The sequence below is a fragment of the Nanorana parkeri genome, unplaced genomic scaffold (genome assembly GCF_000935625.1).
Source record: "Nanorana parkeri isolate BGI_ZX_2015 unplaced genomic scaffold, ASM93562v1 scaffold420, whole genome shotgun sequence".
In the NCBI taxonomy this organism is placed as follows: Eukaryota; Metazoa; Chordata; class Amphibia; order Anura; family Dicroglossidae; genus Nanorana; species Nanorana parkeri.
In genome coordinates, this window is record NW_017306688.1 from 721,541 (window position 1) to 735,193 (window position 13,653).

Below are 13,653 nucleotides of genomic sequence, written 5' to 3' on the forward strand. Positions count from 1 at the left end.
ATGTGTATATCGCACCTGTCAACTATAGCACTGAGCTACATAGTTACATAGTATTTGAGGTTGAATAAAGACACAGGCCCATCAAGTTCAACCTTTGTGTGTCTGTGTGTGATTGTGCATGTGTGTGCGTGTACACGAGGCCCTGTGTGGTCTAGTTTTTAAGAGTACCTATACCCCTGTATGTTACGGTCTCTGAGGAAGGTATCTAAATGCTATTTGAATGATTCAATACTCTCTGCTGATACCACTACTTGTGGCACAGAGTTCCAAAATGTAACCGCTCTAACTGAAAAAAAAACCTACGCCCTTTGTGGTTAAATCTTTTCTCCACCAGTTTTAGGTGGTGGCCTCTAGTCTTTGTGATGGAGTTTACAGGAAAAAGTCTATTGCAGATGTTGCCATCACCACTAAACATTTTGTACATCAAAATCATGTCTCCTCTTAATCTCCTCACTTCCAGCGTGAACAAGTTTAAATTTAGTAACCTTGTCTCATAGCTTATGTCCTCTAGCCCCTTAATTAGTTTAGTTGCCCTTCTCTGGACTCTCTCCAGCTCAAGGACATCCTTCCTGTGGATTGGTGACCAAAACCGCATACTCAAGATGAGGCCGAACAAGTGATCTATAAAGTGGCAAAATGATTGCCTTTTTAATACAAGACAGTACTGTGCCTGCATTGTTTGCTGCAGCCTGGCATTGCGTGCTATTGTTCAATCTGTGGTCTACTATGACCCCCAGCTACATATGTGTATTGCACCTGTCTACTGTACCACTGAGTCACATATGTGTATTGCACATGTATACTGTATCACTGAGCTTCATATGTGTTTTGCAGCTGTGTACTGTATGAACATATCAGGTATTCAGGTACTTACAGTTATTGTATTTAAAACGACATTGATGTATGTTGTATATTGATTTACTAATGAATATAGAGCTGCATTAAAGCCTTCATGCAAGGTGTGGTGAATGCTCAGCACACCTGGAGCAGAACTGAGCATGGTGGGGGTCTGTAGGACTCAGTGGTGAATAATTAAGGGCCCATTTACACTGCTTGCATTTTAATACATGTGTCCGTCTTCCTCATAATAAAAAAAGTTCCTGTTCCCATCTCTGTGGTGCAGCGCGGCGTGTTTTAGGCCCATAGACGTCAACCACAATGCATCAAAACACATATAATATACATTTTGATTTGTTGGCAACAGATAATAACAAGCCTTGGTCAATGGCTGTTAACTTGTCTCTATTACTGAGACCTGGACATCCTACTAAGGAATGGTATATCCAGATATGGAATGAATGGTGGTAAAGGTGGCTTTTCTGGGCCTGCTTACTCATTCAATGTTTGATCTGTTTTCATATACTGTATATTGCTCTCAACCATTAAATGTAAAAATAGACCCCATTCTTAAAGCTGAAGGTCAGTAAAAAATAATTGTGTGCATACAACACCAGTCACATGACTTACCTCTGATAAAGGGTATCCCATGTTACTGCAAATATCCTCCCTCCATTGAGGCTGGATACTCCCCACAGCAGTGATCTTCTGGCTCTGCAAGGATAAAAGGCTGTGGCTGCAACCGTGAAGGATCGCGCCATTCATCCTCCCCTTCCTGTCCCCTCGTCCATTCACAAAAGCAGGATCACCCCTTTTCCATTCACAGGACACCTTGCTTTCTGGGGAAATAATAGTAGGACTTTGTGAATGGGTGCCTTTTATTTTCACCTTTCTTCTTTGATTTTTCTGTTAAGTATGGTCAAAAACATTTGTCAATTTATCCCCATCAACTGGTAAAAAATTGAATGAATGGGGCTATATAAGATCAATGATGTCCCCAGCATCCTGCCCCATGTTGACATGCAGCTGGAGGGCAGGGAATACCCTGGCCGCAGCTGATTGGGTCGCCACTGACAGCTTCCTTCCGGTTTCAAACAAACTCAAGTTCAGACCAAACCCAAGCTCATCCTTACTGGCCACTATGCCCACTATTCCCCAGGCCACTGGTTTGCAACCTCCTCGCTGTAGTAATCTTGCTTACTGTACTGGACTCAAGACTGAACCACCCATTGTATCTAGGTCGTTTGATTGGCAGGACAATGTGCGCGAATACACAAGCCCATTCACTTGCAATGTTTTCGAGTACAATGTACCCACCCAAAATAACCTCCATGTCCATGGCATGTTGGGAATTGTAGCCTCCCGTTGTGGTGCTGTATTAAGAGAGGACATGCCGTATCCATTAAACCTCCCCCGGTGCCTGGCCGGAGCTGTATTTTATGAATTGAAGTGATGGCATTGCTGCTTTTTCATTGGAATTGTTGGCTTAATAGTGAAGTTGTTTTGTTATTATCTATCTTATTAGCAGCTTTTCTATTTACATACGTAGCACCACCAATTGGCAATTTTACCTCACAGCTTTACCCAACCTTCACACTATAACGCTGACTCAAACTTTTGTTCTGTAAGTGTGCTCTGTGCTTTTATAATTAAACATTGACTGATATACACAAGTCACCGGAATGCTATGCTTCCATACTGACCCAGTCTTTTCTCTTCTCAACCTGAATGAGTTTGCAAAGTCAATGAATAAGACTCATTGTTTGTGCCTAAATGTAGCACATATTGGACTAACACATTACATAACCGACTCACACTTTTCGTCCACAGACACTGTATAGGAAATCAATGTTCACTGTGAATGATTCACACCTTGACTTAAAGGTACCACCTAGTCAAAAAACAAAAGTCAGGAGTTGCTATATTGTTCTTTCAAAATCTATCTTCTCCCCTCAAAATGATGAGCAGTGAGACGTCTATCTGTCCAATACCACGAATGCAAGTTTTCTCTCAATTATTCAGTTAAAGTGTATCTAAACCCAAACATTGTAAATATTACACCTTACCAGTCCCTAAATGTGGTGACTGCATTCGTTTTTGTAGTTTTTTTTGTAGTTCACAGAAGAGACCCGGGAAGACTGACACCATTGTTTGAGATTTCAGTTCAATTGGCAGGAAGTGACAAAGCCAACAGGGATTGCTCTTTACTTCAAAGCCACCAATCCTAAGGACTGGTGAGCTGCAATATTTATTATTATTATTGTGTTTAGATATGCTTAATGAGTGTTAGTATTGCATACACGGCAAAATAATAGTGATGCATGCAAAAACCCTTGCCTTTCCTCTACGGAAAAGGGAACGATTGGCATCTGCAGAGCATGGAATGTCTCTTTATAAAGCAGCTTGTTATCGCTCCTTAGGGATGCCCGGGTATGGCCACCTTTACTCATTTATATTTCATTAATGTTTTATAGCAATCAGGCTCACCTTTGTTTTGCACCAGAACACTGTACATTGCTGAATCATGTATTAGAGCAATTAATCACACACACTTGTTGTGTGACATTTGTAGGTAGATTGTGTGTTGTATTAATTAATAATAACTGTATTCTGTATTTGTAGAGTCATTCCATCCTCAGCATCTTTTCCCGTCTTGCTTCATCCACTCACATACAGTAAAGCAATGTCACTAATACTTCCTACAGAAAGCACTGTTAAATTACGCAGGTTTATTAAATAGGACAACATATTAAAGAACAATGATTGTACAAAGTACAGTAACAAACACCAATAGGAATCTATCTTTTATTGATTTTACTGCTGAGCATTGAAATCGGATTGTCTACTATGGTTTACAGCTTGCAGTGCATCTTCTTTTCTTCTTGCTTTGCTTTTTCTTTATATATAATGTCATTTGTAAGGAGCACACGGAGCTCCTGGGATTTGTACATCTCTGTTTTAATGTATGATTTTGTTTTTATAACTATAAATAAAGGGATGCACAGATACCAGTTTTGCGAGTACGAGTACTGGTACTTGCCGAGTACTTACAAGTACGAGTACTGATACATTTTTGTTTATTGTCATGTGACAGTTTTTCTAAAACAATACAGACTAATGATTTCAGGACAATGGTGGAGTGCCAGAGCCAGGTTCCAGCTGCAACCGCTGCAACCCTGGTAGTTCTCATGAAAATGCCAAGTATCTGCACTGGTACTCAAAAAGTATCTGTGCATCCCTACTTTTTAGAAAATATTTTTATATAATTTCAATCAGGTAAGTATTAAATAATATAAATCAATATTTACCATTTGTAGCCAACAGGTGGCATGCTCCGAGCAGTAAAGTAGCTTTCTGCAGGCTCATAAACTAATATTGTTCGCGAAAACAGGTTATATAGGCTGTTGAATGATTCACACAGCTTCCTTTCCTAGCCAAGGCTGTGCGAGGCCTGGCAGATGTCCCTGACTGTTATTCTAATAAGGATATCTGCCCATCTATGGACAGCCCAGCCAGCTAAAGAGTGTCTAGTGTGGAAGTAGTGCTAGGCTTTCTTATGCAGAAGCTCAGCATAGTTAACAAACTGGGGTTCATTTTTTAATATGAAAATATAATTAAATTTCAGTTCATTTACATGTAAACATTAAAGGAAGGTGAACCAAGAACCAACAAGCGTTCCCTTTACATCATGGGTCACATGACATAATGATTGCAGGAAGAAATACTAGGGCAGACCTGGGCATTTTATGGCCACATCTGACAATTTGGCTTTCCCTGTCCAGCCCGTGGTCTAGACATGGACTGACTGCTGACTCGGTCGCTGCACTCAGTTATGGCTGGCTTCAAGCAGGGCTGGATTAAGAGCATCATGGGCCTGGTGCAGTCAGTCGGACGGGAAGCAGCATAATCGGCTCTCTAATTGGACGTCCGCTCGCTCCTCACTGGGGACCTGCAAGGCCCCAGCAAGTGACTGCCTAATATGCCTGATTTGAGAGCCACGGGTGGCTCTGCCTGATTGTGTCCAGCCCATCTGGCCCGGATTGCCATTGGGCATACCAAAATGATCCGGGAAGACCGGGCCTATTTTCAGTGGTGGGCCTGGAACTGGCGCTCCATTAGCCCCTATGCTAATCTGGCTCTGGCTCCAAGGCTGGTGCATCTACTGCAAGCCATAGCCCAGCACAGGCCCCCTCCTCTTCAGTCGTTGATTGCTAGGTACTGCTTAAAGCATTGCATGATATGTTGAAAATTTAGAAACAAGGGGAAGAAATAAAAAGCACTCTGGATGACCTCCCACCAAAATGTGGTATTTGTGCGTAATTAGGATATCTGTTGGAACTGTGTTCTATGAGATATATGAAAAGATCATGTGATTCAACATGCCCGCAATCATACAAAACTAGTTGGCCTTCTGATGCCCTTCATGATGAAGTCACCAAACACCTCATGGGAGGTGCAGTCATGCTGCCCATACCCATGGGCCTGTGTACTGAACCAGTGTACCGTTCAGTTAATCATTTATGCACTCGATCTAAAAGCTAATACACACATCATCTAAAGCTACTTTATGTTGGGCTATTGTGTTATACTAAAGAATCACGTCTATCTATTTTGTTTAGCTCAACAGTGTATCTGTGTGTTTAACTATTTAATAAATGTATTTTTTTTACAATAATTAATGCTAAAATGTAATGTATGTATCTTTGCATTGAATGCGCAAAAACTAGAATAATTTTGTAATTTTTTTTAATTAAAAATTAATTTCATAATAAAATAAACACATCAATAGCAGGAGATGTGCAATAGAATGTATCTGTTTTTTTAACCTAAGCATCAACTAATTAAATCGATAATTAATTCCGACATCGGTGTTTGTTGCTTTTAACAGCCAATTAGGTTACAAAAGTATCAATGTTACACCCTATATTTTATTCACTAAGACCTATATGGCTACTATAGCTGCTTTATAATGTTGGGTTCTTTGGGTGCTGCCATACTGTTTGCATGGAGTATTTAATCCCTATGTATGTGTGGGCCGTGTCAGAGTGTTCCCACTCCTCCTGCAATCCAAGAAACATCAGTTGATTAATTAATTTCTATCTGAATTGCCATGTAAAGGTGTGAGCGCATAAAGTTCACTGCGGTAGAGACAAGTGCAAATATTGGGATTATAGCTTATAACACTCTACAGAATATGTTGGTGCTATTTAGGTATGGGCAGTAGGAATAGTAATTTGAATATGTCTTTGTGATGTAGACTTCTGTGTATGCAATTTTTTATAGCTATTTATATGAATATACGTACAAGCTGTGTTGTTGCTATACAAGACAAAAGTCTTTGTACGTGTATATAAATCTCTCTATTGTTAAGCATTAGTTTCTCTCCACCTAAAGGCTAAGGGCTTTAGATTTCTTTGGGTGGGCTGTCGTCTTAATTGTCAGGAGGCAGGAGGAGGGGTCCAGCGCTTAAAGAGTTACTCCTGGCCGGTGTTTGATTGCACATCTGTCAGATTTTAGGCTAGTGACGTGTGGTAGCAGGAAACTGGAGTGTTTGGGACTAAAATCGATGAGACTTAGCTGTGGGCTGGAAGCAGAAGCAAGCAGGGGCACTGATCTCTGTGAGGGAGACAATATCACAATAGGACCTAGGCTAGAAGAGAAAGCTCTCTCTCTGCCTGTCTGCACAGCTAGGATCTTCAAACTCTCTCTGCTCTACGAGAGAGCCAAGAAAAGCCTGCATCCCTGGGAATTATCCCTTAACAAACTGAAGAGCTCATTTACCCATAAAAAGAGGAACCTGATGAAGATCTGTAGACCACAACAGGCTGATGTGTGTCTGATTTAAACTGCATTTCAATAGGTAAGGATCTGGATCAACCGTAAGTGCTATATGTTCTTCCGTGTGCTTCTGTGCATTGCTGTAGTGTGGGTGTGTAGGGGTTAATAACTGGTGCATTCATAGTATTTGTAGTGATTGCATGTCACCGCTTTGAATTTTTTTTTTTCTGCTTCTATAAAATATTTTCTGGTTGGTTATCGGAATTTTGATACCAATAAACGTGTAACACGATCAGAATGTAGATGTGTGTGTGTATGAAAAAAGAGAAATAAGTCAGGATGGCCGACTTAGGTCTAAAGCTGTGATTCTCTCCAGTCAATTTAGAGTAAAGATTAATGGGACACAACTAGATAAAGAGGAGGATGTTGTAGCCTGAAGACATGAACGTCCAGTTGGGTTTGGAGAACGGTGAAGACATCTCGAGCTCAGGCCAAGAGCTAATGCACAATCAAGGTAGGACTTTGCATCCACCTGTACCGAGATCCTCGTTGGTGTCCAGTATGACCTCTGTGTTGGATGGAAGCGACTACCACCGCTCAGACCATCACCTGGCTACATCGTTGCACCCAGGGTTGGGATTTGGGGGGGATTCTCCTCCAGCATCCGCAAACAGTTATACAACCTTGACCCCATTGCAGCCCCTTCACGAAAAGTTCCATCACCACCAGCATCATCAATGTGTTCCAGTCGGAAATGTCATTGGAAGTTTTACTCTAATGAGAGAGGACAGAGGACTTGGGCCTCCTAGTAACTTTTATAGTCATTATCCTAAAGATATAAGCATGGGGCAAGGTCTTTCGTCTTTGCCAAGCCCTAACCTGACCTCCATGCACGGTTATGGTCATCATTCAGGACACTTGTCCAACGAGAAGATGGTATCTGGCAATGGTTTTGATGCCCACCACAGCATGTTTAGCAGAATAGACCAGCACTTTTCAAGAGAATTATCCCCTCCTCCTTCCTCTGGAGTAGGGTCACCCAACAACATGCACCAACATCACTATGTTCACCACAGGGCAGACATTAATTGTAGACAAAACCCCCCCATGCCAACGCAAAATACTACCCTCAACAGCCAGCTGGAAGAGATTAATACCAAAGATGTTGCCCAAAGAATTATTGCCGAACTGAAGAGATACAGCATCCCACAAGCTATTTTTGCAGAGAGGGTCCTGTGTAGGTCACAAGGGACTCTCTCTGACCTTCTAAGAAACCCTAAGCCCTGGAGCAAGCTAAAATCGGGAAGAGAGACCTTCAAGAGGATGTGGCGGTGGCTTCAGGAGCCTGAATTCCAGAGAATGGCAGCTTTAAGGTTAGAAGGTAAGATAGTTTATTATGAGCATGCTGGTGACTGGAACCTTGGGCAATGCACGGAGAAGCCTCACTTACAGAATGTCTTTATAAGTTTATACTAAAGCTTACTCTAATAGTGGTAGTTCATTTTTATTTCACAGGTGACCCTTTTTTTTGTTAGCTTCTATAGTCAACACCAACAACTGCATTATAAAAAAAGTATCATACACCTTCAGAAAATCCTGCAAATATTTTTTAGTTTCTTTGTGAGCCCAGAGGGCTGTCAGTATATACATTTTGTATCTTCGCAACCTTTGGCACACACAGCAATTAAAAGAGTTGTGTCGTGAAAAGTGTTTTTCTTCAAAACTGAAAAAGAACACATTTTTAAACACCCAAAGCTGCCCCCAGGTGGGCCCTTGTGAGTGCAATGACATTAGTGTGACACAGCAGATGGTCTACAAGTGGCTCCTAAGGCCTGAGCACTTTTTACAATGCAAATTAAATGCATTTTAATGTGTCTAATTGTATAATTGTATATCTATACACTGGTATCTAGCAACAATGACTTGTGCAAAATTCCTTGCATTGTCCCTGGTCTGTCAGAAACTGCAGTATGATTTTCTACTACTTAGCTGTATTTCAATGGACTTCAAATTCTTCTCGGTAACACAACCTATTTATTATAGACACTGATATGATCCTTCATTATGCCTTTATTCATGACACCCACAACTCCCCATGTATGTATCATTGACACTATTTTCTCTTAACCTGTCACATACTGTATAGAACATACCTTGTGTAGAAGATACAACGCACAATTGGATGGTTTACTAACCTTTTAAAGAAAATATGTTTATTTTTATCTCGGTTTTGTCCATCAACATTTTGAACCTATGCATTGTAGACCCCAAGGGGAAGCAATGAGTGCTTGCTGGTTTGTGTGTTAAAAAACGCAGGCTAATTTTCAGACCCAAAAAAATCAAATTAATTGATATTCAATATTTGCTTAATGTACCGTCAAAGTTGATGACGACTGGCAAGGAGCATTTGGCCTAGCCAGTCAGCCATCTTGTGCTCTAGGACCGCAATGGTTGTAATATCCTACCTCCATGTCATTGAACATCTAAAAGCGCAATTTGAGTTATCGCCTTAATCAGCCCGTAAAAAAAGGTTTTTAAAAATAATTGACATTTTCAGTAAGCTCATTTGTGATTTTCTGTTTGGTATCAAAATACAGAAATTATCTTATTTTGTTTATGATTTATATTACTGTTTTATCACAATGGCCTGTGGCTCTGCAGTTTGTTGATAACCCTAATGTACATGTGAGTATGCTGCAAAAAAATTATTATGATGAAGGCAAAAGTCTTTTGACCGAACAAAAGCGCTTCAAAAGCCTGCACGTGCAAAATGGCGGCAAGAAGGACAATGCACTGGCAAATATTACTCTGTCAACCTCCAATTCTTTCTTTTTAATTCCTTTATGGAGGCAATCAACATAGACAGTAGTTTATTTCTATACCTGGACTTTCAGCAATGTTTAATTTTTTTATTTTTTTATTGTGATACTATATTTATTTGTTATACCATAACAAGTTTAAGAGAATAGTTGCGTAGCTTTTGCACTATAACAGTTTTGACACAGTTCTATTTAGGTAAGTACTACATTTAGGACTTTATATTTTTTGTGGGATTTCAAGACTAAGCTATATTTTAGGTTCTACCAGAAGATGAACGCATTAGTTACGATGAGTTCGTACTGACACAGCTCACTTACATTCAAATTTTTGTTGTACACTATTTAAAAAGTTACAAAATATTATTATTATTATTATACAGGATTTATATAGCGCCAACAGTTTGCGCAGCGCTTTACAATATAAAGAAGACAATACAATCACAATACTATTCAAGACAAGATGGTAAGGAGGGCCCTGCCCCTGAGGGCTTACAATCTAAAATTAAAATATAATTATCTGATGGATAAAACATCTTTATAAGAGGATTTTTTGCAAAATTAGGTTGGTGTTGGTATGCCTATGTGTCTAGTGGGCGTGAGTCCATTTGCAAACACCTTAAGAGTTGAAAAATTTGGTTTAATTTATAATATTATATTGTCTTTCCAGATATTAGTTATGATGAGCTCGTACTGACACAGCCCCCTTACATTCAAATTTTTTGCTGTACAGTATTTAAAAAGTTACAAAATATTATCATCCGATGGATAAAACATCCATAAGAGGATATTTTTGTAAATTTAGGCTTGTATTGGTATATGCCTAGTGGGCGTGCACGCATTTGCAGGCCAATGAATACTTGACTAAAATGGGGGCTACATGATCACAGGATTGTGGTCAGAACATTGCAGATTTTTTCTTTACTTTAAATGTCTCCAATGGATTTAAGAAATTTCTAAATTATTTTAGGTATACTTTTTGTATACCTTTTGCCTACAGTGTGACAAGGCATCAAAAATTCTTAGTGCCAATTCTTATCTGGAAACTTGGCAGCGATTTGAGCAGTAAACCAAAGAAATAATGATATGCAAGAGTTACATTATTGACAGAAAACTGAAAGTCAAATAGCCCATCCATTTTACTTCTAAAACGCTTATGGGGTGATTTACTTAAGGCTTGCAATGCCACAAAGTCCATGCGTTTTCTTTTGTTAAACTTCCAATCACAAAGGAAAATGTATCGAATTTTTTTATTTTTTATTTAATTTTCTCCTTCAGGTTTGTAATTGATGTGAATAGAGATTCACTAGTGTGAACATCCTCTCATTAGTAACTCATCTCATGAGCCACACAGAGACCTGCATTTTAAAACTGGGAACAATTTAGTAAGTTCACTACAAGGTAAAAGAATATTAAAAAAACGCACACACATAAATGTACATTTGTACTATTATTACCCTATAAAGTGCCAGCATATTATATAGCATGTATATTAAAAATTAGAGGGTCCAACTTTAGACTTATCAAGATCTAGAACAATTGGGCCCAGAAAAGATCTATATTTCATTCTTTGTTTACATTATTATACTCTTAAGTTAGTGTTAGTATAGCTAATTATAGAAAGTTGTTTCAAAATTTTATTATGAAAAATTATATTTTTGAATAAATATAATTTTATAATGGAATAAATCAATTTACCTTTATTTTTTTAAAATACAATGTTTTTGATATCAGATCTATACCTGTTGGATATAGGATCATGCAGTGATATAAGAGAAGATAAAATAAAGGTCACAAAAACACTGATCCCCACATCTCCATCCCCACATCCCCATAAAAAAAAAAAACGTTAATTATTTTACACTTTCTTCTACACTTTTTATTATAAAGTAAAAAATAAAATGAATATGATGTAACAAAAATAATTTCCCTGCAGTTTTTGTTAAATTGGGAGAAGAAGGATTTGGGTGGACCAGGTGGTTCCTTGCTGCCATTTATGTCTGCGAAGCTTGCACACGAACAAAAGCCCACAGTGGTTTTTAACCTTTTTATTGTCAGTGCATTAAAGTGTGAATTGCTGCAGCCCCCTTTGCAAAGAGGAGTGACTGTGACACACCGGTCGATGAAGCAGCTCAGAAAATGAACACAGCAATGGTAGATATAAAATATTGCCCCAACAAAAAGGGTAATCAACCTGCTGAAAAATTATTTAAAAATAATGTGTCAGCCATTTTTTATTGTAAGAATTTACTCACTCAGCCACTTTACATTCACAGTTTCCAGCTAATGAATATTTATGAGGACGAAGGCAAAGGAGTCAGCGCCAAATCTCCAGCTGAACTTTATTCACTACAGAAATGTAAAACGTGTGAACGTTAGTAGATGCTGTGACCGATCATATAATCCTCCTGTAAGCAACACCTAAATAAGTACATTTTAAAAAAAAAACATTTTAAAGTATTTTTTATTTGTTCATTCAAATCTAAAAACAAAAAATAGCATTAAAAAAATCAAATTTAATAAACAAAAAATACCTTTAAAAAAAAAAAAGCTGTTAAACATAAATTCTCCTAAATAATCTTGAAATAAAAACTGAAGATCCGTATGTAAAATAATGTTCACATGCCATTGATAGGTATTCCAAGAAAGAATGAAAGATTTGTAACCCAGCCACAGACTGTATAAAAAAAAAAAAGGAAATTAGAAGGACAGTTATCTTAGGTGCGGTTAGGTCTTTGTACCGTGCAGCGAATGATTGATTGATGGTTTTTTAATCATACCCCTGTGTGGCATTTTAAACCATGCTTGTTTGTACACATTACATGTGGAAGCGTGGGGTTTTAATTACGCTAAGCTTTCTACAAAGGTATATATTAATAGACATTGGTGGGGGTGTGTAGATGCAAATAAGACAGTAGCTACTCTTTGGGACGGTTTACTAAAGGATTGGCCATACAGCAAACCTGCATTTGTGGCAAACAACCAATCAGGTTAATTTCTTTTTTTGTTTTAATAAATTCCGATTGGCTTTCCAAACCGAACACGGACCTGGCAAGGCTTTAGCCAATCACCCTTTATTTTATACTTCTCTGTAATCTATTAATAATGATGGTAGATGCCTCTTATCCGTTCCCTAAACTCAAAACCAGCCATAGATTTTCACTTTGAACCGGCAACGAGAGGGTTACAGGGAAAATCATCGATCTCTACAGCAGACTCAGTCAGCGCCACTCACACACACACAATCCACTCATAAACTACCCAGAAGCCTTTGCGTTTACGTTCCCAGGGGGAGCTTGCTGCGAGCTTCCCATTGATTTTTGATTTTGCAGAAATTAGCCCCCTTTTCCCCCCAATCTTTTGATTTTCATTTTTGGTTTTCCAACCGATATATTTTCATGATTCTTAAAATGTATCTTTACGATGCTGCGTAGAAGACAAAGAAAAAATAAAGAGTTGATCGTACAAGCGCAAGGCAAGATTGCGTATATTTAGAATAGGATTCACTTTAAAATTAATTATTTTAAAGAAAAAAAGGCATCAGCATGTACTAGTTTAAAGCTTGTCCCTCTTTGAGGAAAGACCAGATGGATACAGAGACGATGTATAAATAAATAACCAGTTTAAAGGGATTTTATATTTATATAGCCCAGTTCAAATATTCAACGGTAGAGCTAAGGTATTATGACTAGGACAAAAGTGGAGCTGTTGCTTAAAGCACCTAATACAAAATAATATATTTATAATATATTACTTTAAAATGTTTTTTTTTTTTTTATATTTTCCAGGGAAAAAGCCTGGCCATATCATTGGTTGCTGAAAACAACTGTTGCTCTTTTGCCCTCTTTTTCCTAAATGATTTGCATAAAGGCCTGTTTGTTAAAGGAATAGTGCTGTCCATTGTAATCAGCTAGATTACAATAAAACGATTCTTAGGCATTGCGGAAATGAAAGAATCACTCTGATTGGCTGATATGGGCAGCATATACATAGACATTTAGGATTGTGCAATCGAGTTTGGTTGTACAACTAGAACATCCAAACTGTTTGAGCCCAAGTTAACTCTCATAACTGATAGCATGTATGCTGTGTATTTTTTGGAAGAATTATTTTTAAAGGGAATGCACACTGTTTTGTTGCCTTTTTAGGCATGTAAAAATAATCATAAAAATAATATAAATATTGTATGTTACGGTTTTAGAAACATTGTTTCCCTGATATA

The 13,653-nt window shown here is 38.3% G+C and overlaps 1 protein-coding gene across 1 annotated transcript in view; it reads left to right on the plus strand.

Moving 5' to 3' along the window:
• The first annotated feature begins 6,661 nt into the window (after positions 1-6,661).
• Positions 6,662-13,653, plus strand: part of LOC108789802 (hepatocyte nuclear factor 6-like) — a 15,911-nt gene continuing 8,919 nt past the window's right edge. The window contains exons 1-2 of the mRNA XM_018559902.1: positions 6,662-6,697; positions 7,001-7,996. Coding sequence (XP_018415404.1) covers positions 7,057-7,996 — 940 coding nt within the window. The 5' untranslated portion in view covers positions 6,662-6,697; positions 7,001-7,056. The remainder of the gene's footprint in view (positions 6,698-7,000; positions 7,997-13,653) is intronic.